The sequence below is a fragment of the Meleagris gallopavo genome, chromosome 12 (assembly GCF_905368555.1).
Source record: "Meleagris gallopavo chromosome 12, MGAL_WU_HG_1.1, whole genome shotgun sequence".
Classification (NCBI taxonomy): Eukaryota; Metazoa; Chordata; class Aves; order Galliformes; family Phasianidae; genus Meleagris; species Meleagris gallopavo.
In genome coordinates this window covers 9,610,453-9,624,120 of record NC_139415.1, presented here as the reverse complement: position 1 = coordinate 9,624,120, position 13,668 = coordinate 9,610,453, and the positions used below count along the sequence as shown (strand labels likewise).

At 38.1% G+C, this 13,668-nt stretch overlaps 1 protein-coding gene across 1 annotated transcript in view; it reads left to right on the top strand.

Moving 5' to 3' along the window:
• FBN1 (fibrillin 1) overlaps window positions 1-13,668 on the top strand; it is a 147,478-nt gene that overhangs the window by 111,300 nt on the left and 22,510 nt on the right. Inside the window, exons 35-45 of the mRNA XM_085233531.1 lie at window positions 613-738; window positions 2,238-2,360; window positions 2,966-3,088; window positions 3,919-4,083; window positions 4,474-4,542; window positions 4,657-4,782; window positions 4,965-5,087; window positions 5,552-5,710; window positions 6,657-6,728; window positions 8,888-9,013; window positions 10,764-10,886. Coding sequence (XP_085089657.1) covers window positions 613-738; window positions 2,238-2,360; window positions 2,966-3,088; window positions 3,919-4,083; window positions 4,474-4,542; window positions 4,657-4,782; window positions 4,965-5,087; window positions 5,552-5,710; window positions 6,657-6,728; window positions 8,888-9,013; window positions 10,764-10,886 — 1,335 coding nt within the window. The remainder of the gene's footprint in view (window positions 1-612; window positions 739-2,237; window positions 2,361-2,965; window positions 3,089-3,918; window positions 4,084-4,473; window positions 4,543-4,656; window positions 4,783-4,964; window positions 5,088-5,551; window positions 5,711-6,656; window positions 6,729-8,887; window positions 9,014-10,763; window positions 10,887-13,668) is intronic.

The following is a 13,668-nucleotide window of genomic DNA, read 5'->3' as shown; positions in this document are numbered from 1 at the left end:
CAGTGGCCTCCATAACCTGCACACTGCCAGCTGGAACACGTGGGTTGTGATGCATAAAATGTCAGCTAGAAAATAATGGCCACAATCTATCTGAAGGGTCATGTAACCCAGTACTACCAAGACTGCTTTTCTCAACTGTTTAATTGCAATTTGATTTTGATGATATTTTCACCTCAGTGCCACTTTGCTAGTGTTTTATCTTTGGCATAGAGATCACCTATTACAGGATCTGTTTATTTCACAGCAAATCTCTTATCTCTGTTGCTGCCCACTAGGCTTTTCTGTAATAGAAATCATAACAATAATAAAACAGACATGCTTGTTCTGAACCTAAATTTGACCATGTGTACTGCCTCCAGTTTCTGTTAACTGCAGATATGTTAGCAGTCTGTCCCTCTAGCTCAGTTTGTTTTTTGTTAGAAGCTGCATTTTCCTGATGTAGAAAATATATCAAGCTGTTGCATGTAATAGCTTCTAAGCTTAAGTAGACTATAGTTTCTTCTGCAAGTGCAGAATTGTTAAAATCCTTCAATGCTGCATATTGTAGCTGAAACAAGTGTTGTTGAGAACACTGTCTTTACTGTAAACTTGCAATTTCTCTTCCTTTTACAGACCTAGATGAATGCTCAGAAAACTTGAATCTCTGTGAAAATGGGCAGTGCCTCAATGCCCCAGGAGGATATCGCTGTGAATGTGATATGGGATTTTTGCCAAGTCTGGATGGGAAAGCATGTGAAGGTAATTCTCCATAAGCTTTGAACAACATTCAGCAAACTCTGCCTTAATTACATTTTATGCCAGAAAAATCTTGCAATTGGTTGCAGGTATGGTTGCATTGAGAACTGCCTGAAAATTGTCAATAGTTTTTTGGTTTTTTTTTTTCATTTATAGTCACATAAACAGAAAAGGTTGCTAATATTTATTATGAGCCCTTGTATCTTCATTGACCTGTTGTATAGAGAGAAAATGTTTTTGGAGACTGTCTTACCACATATTATTTGTGGTGTGATTGGTGATCCAAATGACTTGGTCAGCAGCCATTTCATCTTGATTAGTCTGCAAACAGTTCTTAATTTTATTCATTAAAATTAAGCAGAAAAAGTTTTATTTTGGCTTTGTGTATGTGAAGCTGAAAAACACTGGTTTTGTAGCTAACACAGTGAACCTGCTTTGAGGGCTTCTGCCATGTGCAGAATCAGAATTTGAAGCCTTGCAGGAAGTTTTTGTACTGTTTTGAAAGTAATCTGTCACTTAGCTGTTTAATTAAGGCCATGTATTCAACAGTAACATTTGAAATCTGCAGTTTTCGTGGCACTTATCAGTAAAGTCAGTTAAGAAGCAGCAGCCATATCATCTGACATGCTAATAAGAACTGATACTTGATGGAGTTCATAAGTGCACCACTATAAATAGGATTTTTCCCCTCAGAAGTGTTCTGTGCATTATTTTAAGTAATCTACCAAGAGAAATTTATGAGCTTGAATTTTTCTGTAAACTAAAACAATATTAGGTTTCATACTGTTTCATGCAACAATTTACTTAGAAAGCTTTTAGCTAACTTTAAATAGCTTATAAAGAGTCTAATTCCTGTTGCTAAAACAGTCTATCCTGGATGTCTCAGATGTGCAGACTAAATGCGAGATTTTAAGGTTCTTTGTAAACACTCTTCTTTTTATCATATCAGATTAGCTGTTCTTTGTGCAGTGCAGCATTCCTTAAATGCTGAATTGGATATGATGATTTGGACAAAGCACACAAAAGTGAGCTCCAGGTGCCGAACTCAAAATCTATCAAATGCAGGAACCTGAATATTAGTATTCACTTTTGTGCCCAATTTGTTGTTTTTTTGTTTTTTAATGTATTTATTTTTTATTTTGTTTCACTGAAGTCCTGCTTTCTGGAGATGGGTGCTGATTTAGGAGAAACTTCATGTTTAAAGCTTATCTCCTGCCATGTTTAATTTTGCTAGTTGTCAGGCTAGCCACTGACAAGCTCAGATTGTTCCTGGCCTGGCTTCTAGTGACACTGGAAAGAGCCTTTTGCCCAAAACAAAGGCTATGGATTAGGTTACTTAGGCCTCAAATATTAATCTTGCATGTTATTTTTTCTGGTCTTACACAATGCGCAGGAGCAATTGGCTTCAAGATTCATGTTTTCTGAACCTTTTTTTAGTTTCCTGTGCCTATATTAAAAAGCTAAAGAAAATTCATATTTTTCCCCTCCTATTTCCCTGTTAGATATTGATGAATGCTCACTGCCTAACATCTGTGTCTATGGAACTTGTCATAACCTTCCTGGACTTTTCCGATGTGAGTGTGAAGTGGGCTATGAGTTGGACCGAAGTGGTGGTAATTGCACAGGTAAAGATGATTCTGAACAGCATGCTTTTTAATTTTCTGTTAGTGCTATTATCAACTCCATAGAAAGTTCTATTAAAAATCTGTACAGATCAGTTTGGATATAAGGAAAATAACCCTTCCCTATTGTATAGCGCAGAAAGAAAAGGCAGTGGGGACTGTACTCGAATGGATATTAGTGGCCTTCTCTATGCTGTTCTTTCCCATTCTTTGTCAGCCTCTGATATCACACTGCCTTAAGTAAAGAAGGAAAGAAATACAACAAAGATAACAGTTCTGCCTGTTCACATCTTCCAGGCAGAGATTTGTTGTGCCCTGTAGTTTCCATTCACAGTACTGTATTCTAAGCAATGAGCTTGTTATGTAGATTTCCTCTAAGTAATTCTGAATACTGTATGTGAATTCATCGATTGTGTTTCCACTTTTTTTCACAGTGCAATGATGAATTGATTTTAGGCTTGTGTTATACTTCTAGGGTGTGCGTGTACATTTAAAGCTTCTTGGAGATCAGTACTTCAGAGCTAATGGATTTATGGTAGTCAGTGTATTTGATATATTGGTAGTGTCCATGTGTATTTGCTTACCTCCTTCTGTTTTTTTTCTTGCAGATGTTAATGAATGTGCAGATCCCACAACCTGCATTAGTGGCACATGTGTCAATACTGCTGGTAGTTACACCTGTGAATGCCCTCCAGATTTTGAGCTGAATCCTACCCGCGTTGGCTGTGTTGGTAAGGAACTACTCATTGCATTCATTAATAAGTGAAGTTGCACAGAGAGGCTCTAAGGCTAACTGTTTAGGGATAAAGTTCTAGGCCATGGAAGAGGAAGGCTAGAACAAACTCTCACCCCACTGCCCTTGGCTTTAGGAGTTCTAATAGTGCAGTAGAAATATGTCCAGAGTGATGTAGCGTGCCAGCAGTGCCTTGCTGCTAGGGCCGACACCTTGGGGCTTATTGTAGGTGTCCACAACTTAAAGAAGGCATGAGACAGTTTTAAAATTCAGCAACCTTAAACCAACATCCAGCTGGACCCAAGATGGCAGGCAGATGAAGCTGTGGCACAAAGCCAGACATGCTCTTCTAGTATTGAATGCATCTTGGGTAGATGCAGCTTTCATGACCAATGGAAGAGCTCTTGTATTAGACTCTAACTGCTTGGTACTCCTCTGATATTTTTTGGCTTTTGTTTTAAGTGAGCATAGAGATGCTAAAAAAGTTCAAATATATTTAAAATTCCTAATGTGTAGATGTTTTCATTCTGGAAAGGATGTACAAATGTGGGTGACAATGTAAATAATAGTGAGAAAAGGCCTGGCTGAACTTCTCCTGGTCATATTGAATAAATTCCCTAGTTTGTGAAAAGTCCAACAAAGCAAAGAGATGGGGCAGCACTGTCCTATCTAAGAGAGGAAGGCTGGGTCCTCATGGACAACACAGGTTACTTTCCATGAATGTCCTACAAAAAAAGGAGGGCTTTCTAAGGGTATGATTATCATGAGGTATTTTTGTTATTTGCTTTCTTCTCTGGTAATGTTTGTTATTATGTGCATTCCAAATAGATACACGATCTGGCAACTGTTACCTGGACATTAAAACTCGTGGAGATAATGGTGGCACCTTCTGCAGCAATGAGATTGGAGTGGGTGTTTCTAAGGCTTCCTGTTGCTGCTCCCTGGGCAGAGCTTGGGGAGTTCCCTGTGAACAGTGCCCATCTGTGAACACAAGTAAGTCAGCTTTCCCTGGTTAGAGTTAACAATACATCTTTTTGTTTTGTTTTGTCTTGTTTTTCTAATTTAGCCAGGTAACTCAAGTCCTGGTGTGATTATTTGTTGAATACATGCAGGGAAGAGGTTCCTGAAGAACCTCAGCAACTGTTAATTAAAACTTTTACACACCTTTCAAAAAGATTATCTATTTAGAATATTATGATCACTTTTGTGTATGTATTCTATTACATAAAACACTTGGCATTACAAAATGGAATAATAGCTGTAAAACCTAATGTTGATATCTTTACATTTAAATTTTCCTGAAATAATTTGACTAATTTTCAAAGGTAATTATGCTGGAAATGTTTCTACTATGGCAGATTCATGATTCTATTTTGTTTTCAGCCGAGTATAAGGTTCTTTGCCCTGGAGGAGAAGGATTCCGACCAAACCCTATTACAGTTATATTAGAGGGTAATGTTTACATTTTCCTATTTTTATACATCTAAAACTATGAAACTCCTCAGTGAGTGTTGTTTTTCATGGAAAAGCATGAATGAGATAATGTCTCTGAATTTGTTTGAACAGATATTGATGAATGTCAAGAACTGCCTGGGCTCTGCCAAGGAGGAAAATGTATTAATACATTTGGTAGCTTCCAGTGTCAATGTCCATCAGGTTACTATTTGAATGAGGAGACTCGAGTGTGTGATGGTACGTAGCATTCACTTAACTATTCTTCTGCTTTTATTTGTATAAAATGGTGAAAAATCAACATGTAGCAGAATTGATCTCTCCTTGAAAATGAACCTTAGGTATTGCTGAGACATTTTTATTCTTGGAAGCATAATGAGAAAATTGTTGTAGACACTCACTGCCTTTTTGTTCTCTTCTAGATGTGAATGAGTGTGATACACCTGGCATTTGTGGACCTGGCACATGTTACAATACTGTTGGGAACTACACCTGCATCTGTCCTCCTGATTACATGCAAGTCAATGGAGGGAACAACTGTATGGGTATGTAGGGTTTTTTTAAGCTTTATCTTCATGCTTTGGGCCAGGGCTGTAACTGGCACAAATCAGAATTATTCCTCAAATGTAGTTATATGAGAGTTAACTGAACAAAAGATCAAGCTTCTTTCATTAATTTTGTTGCATGAATCATAGTTGATCAATTTTATTAGTTTTTTTAAGTATCTCATCAGAATTACTCCTTTGATTTGATATTTTCTGTGTTCATTCCTTCCAATTTTCACCTCTGCTTTTCAGTTAAAAGCTTCTGCAGGTGATTACTAAAACTAGAAATATTGTAGGAACAAATTTTAATGTAGTATTTTACAGTGTCACACCGTCTACTTGACAGGCATCTAAAAAATGCATATATGAAGGAGGTAGCTCCTAAACCTTTCAGATCATCATCATCCATAAGAGCTGCTAATGCACTGTCCTTTTGTTTTGTTTTGTTTTTTTCATTTTTACAGATATGAGAAGAAGTCTATGCTACAGAAATTATTATGCTGACAATCAAACCTGTGATGGCGAACTACTCTTTAATATGACCAAGAAAATGTGCTGCTGTTCGTACAACATTGGACGTGCATGGAATAAGCCTTGTGAACAGTGTCCTATCCCTAGCACTGGTACTTCTTTTTCCTCATTGCAAAGCAATGTGAAAGCTTTAGTAATATGTTTACTACTAGCAGGTGTAATATTGTTAGAGAAGGAGACGGATTACTTTTGTCTTAGGTGTCTGAAATGAAGCGATTACTTTTGGTCTATGTGGAATCAGCCCTAGTCACAATCAAGGTGTATATTTAAATCCTTTTGGAGTGGTGTGTGTGCAGACTGCTGGGCCATGCATGCCTCCTCTGTGAAGTTTCTCTGTATGAGAGACTTACTTGCTTCTTTGCAAATGCCTATTACTCAAGGCATACTGAGGCAGCGACAAGACTGGCACTGCTCCAACAAATACTGCGTGTGCCACGCTGTGCCCTGACTGCTGATTGCCACAGGGGGCCTTTCTGTTCACCATTACAGGAGTACCTCAGTTTCTTCTGAGAATGATCCATGTCAAACAGCTACGTATAACATGTAGCAGTTTCTGGACGAATTCTATGGGATACAGGAATCCTCCACAATGGTTTAGGCAGAATAGTTGAACCTAGGACTTCCCATTCTGTTTTGAGTTGGTTTGCTTCAAGAACAAACTTCCTAGACAATTAATTGGATCACTTCCAACTTATGGTTCAGATTTTTTAAAGTCAGATTGGGCTTGTACACAGAAAATGTAATGCAAAGATAAGCATATGCACAGGAAAACCAGGATGTGAGCCCAAGTCTTCTGCATCTTTGTATATGCTATTCTCAGGGGCCTTTCAATGAGAACCTGCATGTGTACCAGGCACATCACAGGGTGAGCCCTGGAAGTTCTGTGCGCCCTGCAGGTGCTTAAAAGCAGAATAAGAAAATTCTAAGACAGTAGATGTAGTGAATTTTGGACTGTAGGTTAAGGATATAGTGAATTTTTGGCTGTTAATTAACTCAAAATATGCTTTATTTTCCCACTGTTTTATTTTCCTGTTGCAGATGAATTCTCCACACTCTGTGGAAGTCAAAGGCCTGGCTTCTTCATTGACATTTACACAGGATTACCAGTTGGTGAGTTGTGATTTCTGTTCTGAATTGAATTCTATCCTACCGCTGTCCAAGGAAGAGAGGAAGTTTCCTTTCCCAGTTATTTATTTCAAACAGTGTAATGGAGTTGAACCTTCCATCTAGCTCTGAACCTGCAAGCTTTCTGTATAGCTCCTCCTAGCTGGCAGCAATGATTATTGCTGCTTGTTATTAAGGCAAAATAAAGCTCTAAAGAAATTGTCATCAGGCCTACAGCAGGGCACAGATTACCAAGCATACAAGAACTGGGAGTAAGGCCAATCAGCATTTGGTCCGGGTAGAATGAGGAGTCTTTCCTGAGACTAAAGCATGGGCTTAATTTGACATTTCATACCAGTCCCCAAGTGTATTGGTTTGACACAAAAATCCTTTCTTCTGTTTAACTGGAATATTTCTCACATGTGTTATTGTGTATAACTTCTGAATGGTGAGTAACAAATTGCAAAACAAAAAGAGAGAGAGAATGAGAAATTCAAAGACAAGGATCTGAGTAAATCCCTACTGGGACTCCATTTTGCTTTTATTCACAGAAGAATGCAAGTAAGAAGCAGATAATGTGACCTTTAATAAACTGAGGCAATATATAGAGAGCAATCAGGTGCTAATTAAGCTGTCGCTGTGATGCAGTGTTCAGCTAGTTAGGTGAAAGTATTTCTAGTTAAAGTAGAAAATGTCTTTTTTAAAGAAGTTACTGAAATGTACAGTATTTATGATTTATCAGGCTGGTTTCTTACGAGCAAAGTTTCCACTTCTCGTTGTTAGCATTACCCAAATTTTATCAGTTAGACCATTCATCAACAAAAGGCAAGAAGCAGTAAGGTTTGACCTGAGCATCATTTCAGAATCATGGGAATTTATGTTCAATCATATAAACTCAATACGTTGCAGTCAGCTCTCTCCACCCCATCATACTATAGAGCAGTGCACATGCAGGAGTCAACTGAAACAAAAGGGCTATCCTAGAGAGGCCACCAACATATTTCAGTGCAGCACTGAGAGAGGTGAACATGCAGCTTTACACCATGCAAACCATAGGCTCTCCTTGCTGCTCTGGCATCTGGGTGGGTGTCACTAGATTGCAGCTTTCATCCTGCTGCTTTTGCTGAGCATCTCCTGATATCCCTTACATCTTTAGGCACAGAACAGGGGAACAAGATAGCATATGATTTGCAGGGGCAGTGCTCTGTATACCTTGTAATATTTGGTCACAATCTTTATATGTTACTCATCTGTTGTTTGGATTGAAGTTCTATGTGATAATCTACTCCAGGTGGCTGGTTCAGAAAGGATGATAGTTTCACTAATCTCTATTTTTAATCAGGGGACTCAAATCTAGTAGTAAAAAAATAAAAGAATTTAAAAAAAAAAAGACATTTGCTGGTTAAAACTCACATTACCTGCTCATTCCCTACTAATTCTGTCTCGTATACAACAATGCATGTAGCAATTTTTACTAACGGGAGAGGTTTTGGGAGAGTCTGTTTCTTGTTGTCAGAATATTAAAATAATTAACATAATTAACTTAAGAACCCAATAGACAGGACATATGTAATTGAAATAACAGCTGCTTTTTTCTGCCTAAATCAATTACTTAATCCATGTTTATGAAGAATACTGGCAAACCCTGTCTGCCTGGCTTAATCAATCTAATTAATAGCATGTTGGCATCACTGCAGATGTTACCTGGCATTGGCACTCCCAAACTGTTAAAGAAATGCATGGTTATCACCCAGATTAGCAAGGGTAAAACAGTGCAAAATGAATTCTGATCAATGCTTGCATTCAGCTCTCCTATATTAAAACAAAGGAAGTTACATTCTCTCAATTCAGCTCTTCCCAGTAACTCCATTTCAGTGCTCAGAATGAATGAGTAGGTTCATCAGAGCTGTGGGTGGGAGAGATGAGGAAGGATGCATGCTATCTTCTGCCTACTCATGTAGCAGGATAGAGCTGATCTACAGTGAAGAGTACTTGAGGAAACAGCAGATTTCTGCATTTCCATGCTCACTGTCTATTGCAGTTGGGAATGTTCTGATGATCACATACATTTGATAATTTTTGGAAGGATAAATGTAAGATGTATCATGTAGCAGAGAATTTCACGAAGTGCCATTTACAAGTATTTTAAAAAATTCTTCTTGCAGATATTGATGAATGCAGAGAGATTCCTGGAGTGTGTGAAAATGGAATCTGTATAAACATGGTTGGCAGCTTCCGATGCGAGTGTCCGGTGGGCTTCTTCTACAATGACAAGCTACTGATCTGTGAAGGTAGAATGCTGATCTCATTCAGAGACATTTTGTTTCACCAACTGGCAATTCAGGCAGTGGCAAATACGATATGTTTGCAAGTCAGTCTTAACAAAGGGAAATACTGGTATCAGTGTAATAGGTCTATGTTAATTAAGACTTTTTGAATTCTTTTGCATAAAGAAGCCAGATTTTTCATCAGACATCTCAGGACTTGAAGGAACATGAATCAGCAGTCATGAGAATAAACACTGTTTTTCACATTTGACAGTAAAGCCAAGAAAAAAAATAGTTGTCTTGAGTCAGATCATGAGAACAATTATTTTACTCCAAGATATTTTTTTCTTATGGAGCAAAAATTTCTGTAAATAGTAAAAACACATGATAACTTATTTGCCAATTTAAACACTTTCTAACATTGTCTTTGTCAGTTTCATGAAGAAACTGAAGATAGTGATATTAATTGTTTCATTCCCTGCTGTGGTTTATGACTGCTGACAAAATGGGTACTGCAGAGCATGGTATTGAGGAGCTTCAGATACAAGCATCTTCTGTACATACCTTCTAACTGAAACATACTTAGATTTCTAGGGAAATAAATTTGTCTTTTTAATTTGAAAACCCAAGTGAAAATGAGGGTACTGACTTTGACCCAGCGTTGAATTAGTTCAGGGGAAATCTGCTGTGCCACCCAATGCTGTGCATACTGTTTAATAAGAATAAAACTGCATTTAAGCACGGTGCTCCACCCTCACTTTTTTCTTTTTCCAGAATAAGGTTGATTTATTGCAGTCAATTTCTGTTATTAGAACATGATTGTGACTCACCTCTCTAACACTGTGTATTTCTCTAAGAAGATTTTTTTACAGTTACCTCTTGGCTATAGCATCTTCTCTATAAAATGCTTCATCTCCCTTCCATATTTTGGGAACCATGGAGCTGGCAGTAATCCACCCACAGTGAAACTCTACTTTTGTGAATCCATCTTCAGAACTTATAAACAAATCCAGTTCTAATAATTCATTTTCATTCCTTATCTTACACTTTGTGAAAATGACTTTTTCCATCAGATTCTTACAGTCTTTGTCTGTCTGGGTCACCAGTACCTGAAGTATTGGTCTCTAAGATCCTACTACTAGCAGAAATAGCATGTGGTGGTACAGCTATCCTGAGTGAGTGTGCTTCCTTCAGCAGGAAGCCATCCACAGGAAAGAAACCAGGGCTGAGCTTACCAAATTGTAAGCACAGACCAATATCAAAGAAGGAAAAGTGTAACTCATATATTCATCTTAAATTTTCCTTAGTAAGGAAAACTGGTTGAATTTCTTTTGCCTGAAATTTGATGTTTACATTGAGAGCTACTAAAGTCCACCTTGGATCTCAAGTCTTTGTTACAATCAAGGGAAATCCTTGTGATATTTACTTAGAGATCTATGCAGGTGTATTCTGATAGCAGTCTAAGACAGAAATCCATCCAAATGAACTATTGCCACAGGCCTTTCCTGTGCATTCTAACACCTTCAGAAAACCATCGTATCAGTCCTCTAAACAGGACTGAATTTTACAAATGGAGAATGTGGATTTGAGGTGATTTCGGGGGAAAAAACTGAATTTGACCAAATATCTACTTTTGTCAATATATTGATGTTTTCACAGTTTAAAAGAAATTCATGTACTTGCTAAGACTGTATTCCTTTGCACTAAAAACAAAATGGTTTTGTTGTCATTCTCGTGGCTAGCATAGTAATCAAATTCCTTCTTGTATTGACAGATATTGATGAATGCCAAAATGGACCAGTGTGTCAGCAAAATGCAGAATGTGTCAACACAGCTGGAAGCTACCGTTGTGACTGTAAACCTGGCTATAGGTTCACATCAACTGGCCGCTGCACTGGTGAGTACGTCTGGCTTCTTTGGATGAAGGTCTGCAGGAAGTAGTAGCTTTTAATAGGAGCATTAACAGCAAGTCTGCACTTCAGGAAGATGTGTATTCTATTGTACTAGGAGATGATCTGGGCTCCAGGAATCCTCCTCTTAAAGCCCTTTAGGAATTCCCATAAACGTTCTGCTAATTACCAGAAATCTATTGGGCCTATTCCACAAAGGCATAAGTGATACTCATATGAGTAAGTATTTGCCTTCCACTCTATCCCACTGACTGCAAAGATGTTTCTGTTGTCCAAGTTATTCACTGTTTCTTGACTAGCTATTCTCTGATGCTAAAAATTCAGCTGCTGTCTGGACAGAGAACATGCAGTATTCTTCCCTTCCTCTGCATAAATTATTTGATTTTCATTTTAATTTTCAGTACTTTATTTGCCAACTATATTTTCACAAATAAAACACTGCTTACTGGGGTCTCTTCTGTTAAGGTGGACCTATCTGCTAGGCCATATGCAATAGATACCTTGAAAAGTTTATTGTTAAACTTCCTAACTTTTCTGTGGGTTTAAGCGGGCCCCAGAACATTATTTTTAAATACTCCCTGAGTGGAACTGCCCTTTTCTAATCTATTTGCTCTTTCCTTTAAAATCACAATCCAGAGAGGCATTTGTGTTGGTTTCTTGAAGAATTGCAGAGATTTTAAAGAGTGCTGGGAGCCAAGCAGCTGTAAATACTATATACATTTCTGAACAAAATAATAAGTACAAAGGAAATTGATAACGTTTTCCTTGAGATTTTGCTTGAGTACTTGAGTTTGAGGAAGTACACTTTCCCTGCAGAGTAGTTTTTCATTGTTTTATGAGACTCTTGAGGGAAAAGGGTTTAGGGGCAACCAGAGCCCCACCATGAGAACTGAAACTTTGTTTTGTAAAGCTATGCAGTGGCACATGTAAATATTCAATATATTCTCAATGTAATTGTTTTTATGCATTCATTACAGTAGTACAGGAAGAGCCAGGAAAGGTTCTGATATGGGTTACAATAAACCAGTGTGAATTGGCACAAATAGTAATACTTCCCTGTATTTTGCTCTTATTTTATGTTTAGTGAAAATAAACAATTAGCGTAAAAATAAAAGTGGTTGATAAAGTACTTGATCCAGCAAAGAAAGGAAACTCCTAATGGCTCTGCTGAGAGCAAGGTGCTAAACATGTTGCAGTATTGAATTGGTCATGCTACTGCATGAAAAAGAATTACACTCCAGCGGCTTGCATCTTGCTGAATCAAAACTACAGTCTATCATGTTCACTACGGCTATGAGTACTACATTTACCTTACTAAAGGTATTCAGCATTCTTCTGGTGATGTTCTATTGTGATATAATACATAATTTTTCATAGAAGCACTTATATTCTGCCTCCCAGTCTCTTTACTATGAGGGTGGTCGAACAATGGAACAGGCTTCTCAGAGATGGCAGTGTTTGATGCCATATGCCTGCTGGTGTTCAAGAGGCAATTGGGTAATGCCCTCATCAGTATGCTTAAACTTTTGGTTTGCCCTGCAGTAGTCTGGCAGTTGAACTAGATGACCTTTAAAGGACCCTTCTCCCCTCACCCTAAAAGAAGTTATTTTTGCCTGGGGCTTTAAGTCAGTGTTTTCAGAGCACTGAAGAAAGTCCAAGTTTTTCTTTCTCCATCACTCTTCTAAGATGAGAGAATTTGGACTTCTGATGTTTTAATGTTAACCAGCATTGGTTTCCTTCCTGCCTTCTTTGGATTCTATTTATCAGCAGAATCATTAATAGCACTGGGAGAGCTCAGTCATCAGTGAACCCTCATTCAAAGCTACTGATGTCCCCAGTAGATACAGTAATCCTAAGGATGGGGGTTATTGGGATTCTCCATGTATTTAGTACGGTGTGGAGAACAGGCAGTGGAGGAAGAAAAACAAGATTTAGTACATGCAGTTCCTTGCAATTATGAACAACTTCAGTCTTTGTTTTGCAAAGCACTGGAGCTGGTTTGTTATGACTTTGAATCTGTTCCGCTTAAATTGTACGTAAAGGAAAATTACAGAACACCAAAATGGATTATGGTATAAGCTTATGAGAGCACCTCAGTTATTGTGTTTCGGAGTTGCAGGCAAAATGCCAAGGAGCATATTGAATCAAACCAGCTTTTGTTGTTGACAAGGTCAAAAAATAGACCTTGTTTGATTTATGTTTCTGATTTTTTTATGGAAAAGTTGTACTGGACAGCAAACATTTTGTTCTTTGACAATTTGTTTCAGTTGCTGTTGGTAAAATCCTGGGTTCTGCCTAAAAGCATTCCTAAATGGGGGAAAGAAGACAAAGGGAGGGATCTGATTAATGTTTATAAATATCTAAAGGGAGGTGGGAGGCAAAAAGATGAGGTCAGGCTCTTCTTGGTTGTGTGTAGTAATAGGAGAAGGAATAATGGCCTAAAACTTCAAAACAGGAAGTTCCATAAAAACACGCAGAACTTCTTTACAGTATGGATGACAGGGCACTGGATCAGGCTGCCCAGAGAGGTGGTAAGGTCTGCTTCTGTGGAGATAGCCAAGCTCTGTCTGGACATCGACCTGTGTGACCTGTTCTAGGGAACCTGTTTTAGCAGGGAGTTGGACTCCATGATCTCTTGAGGTCCTTTGCAACCCTTGAAATTCTGTGATTCTGTGATAACAAGAGCAGCAGGAGGCAGTCAGCTGTTATACCAGTATAATAGATGCCCTGCTATTGTAAGACAGCATATAATGTGTTGGCAGGATAGAT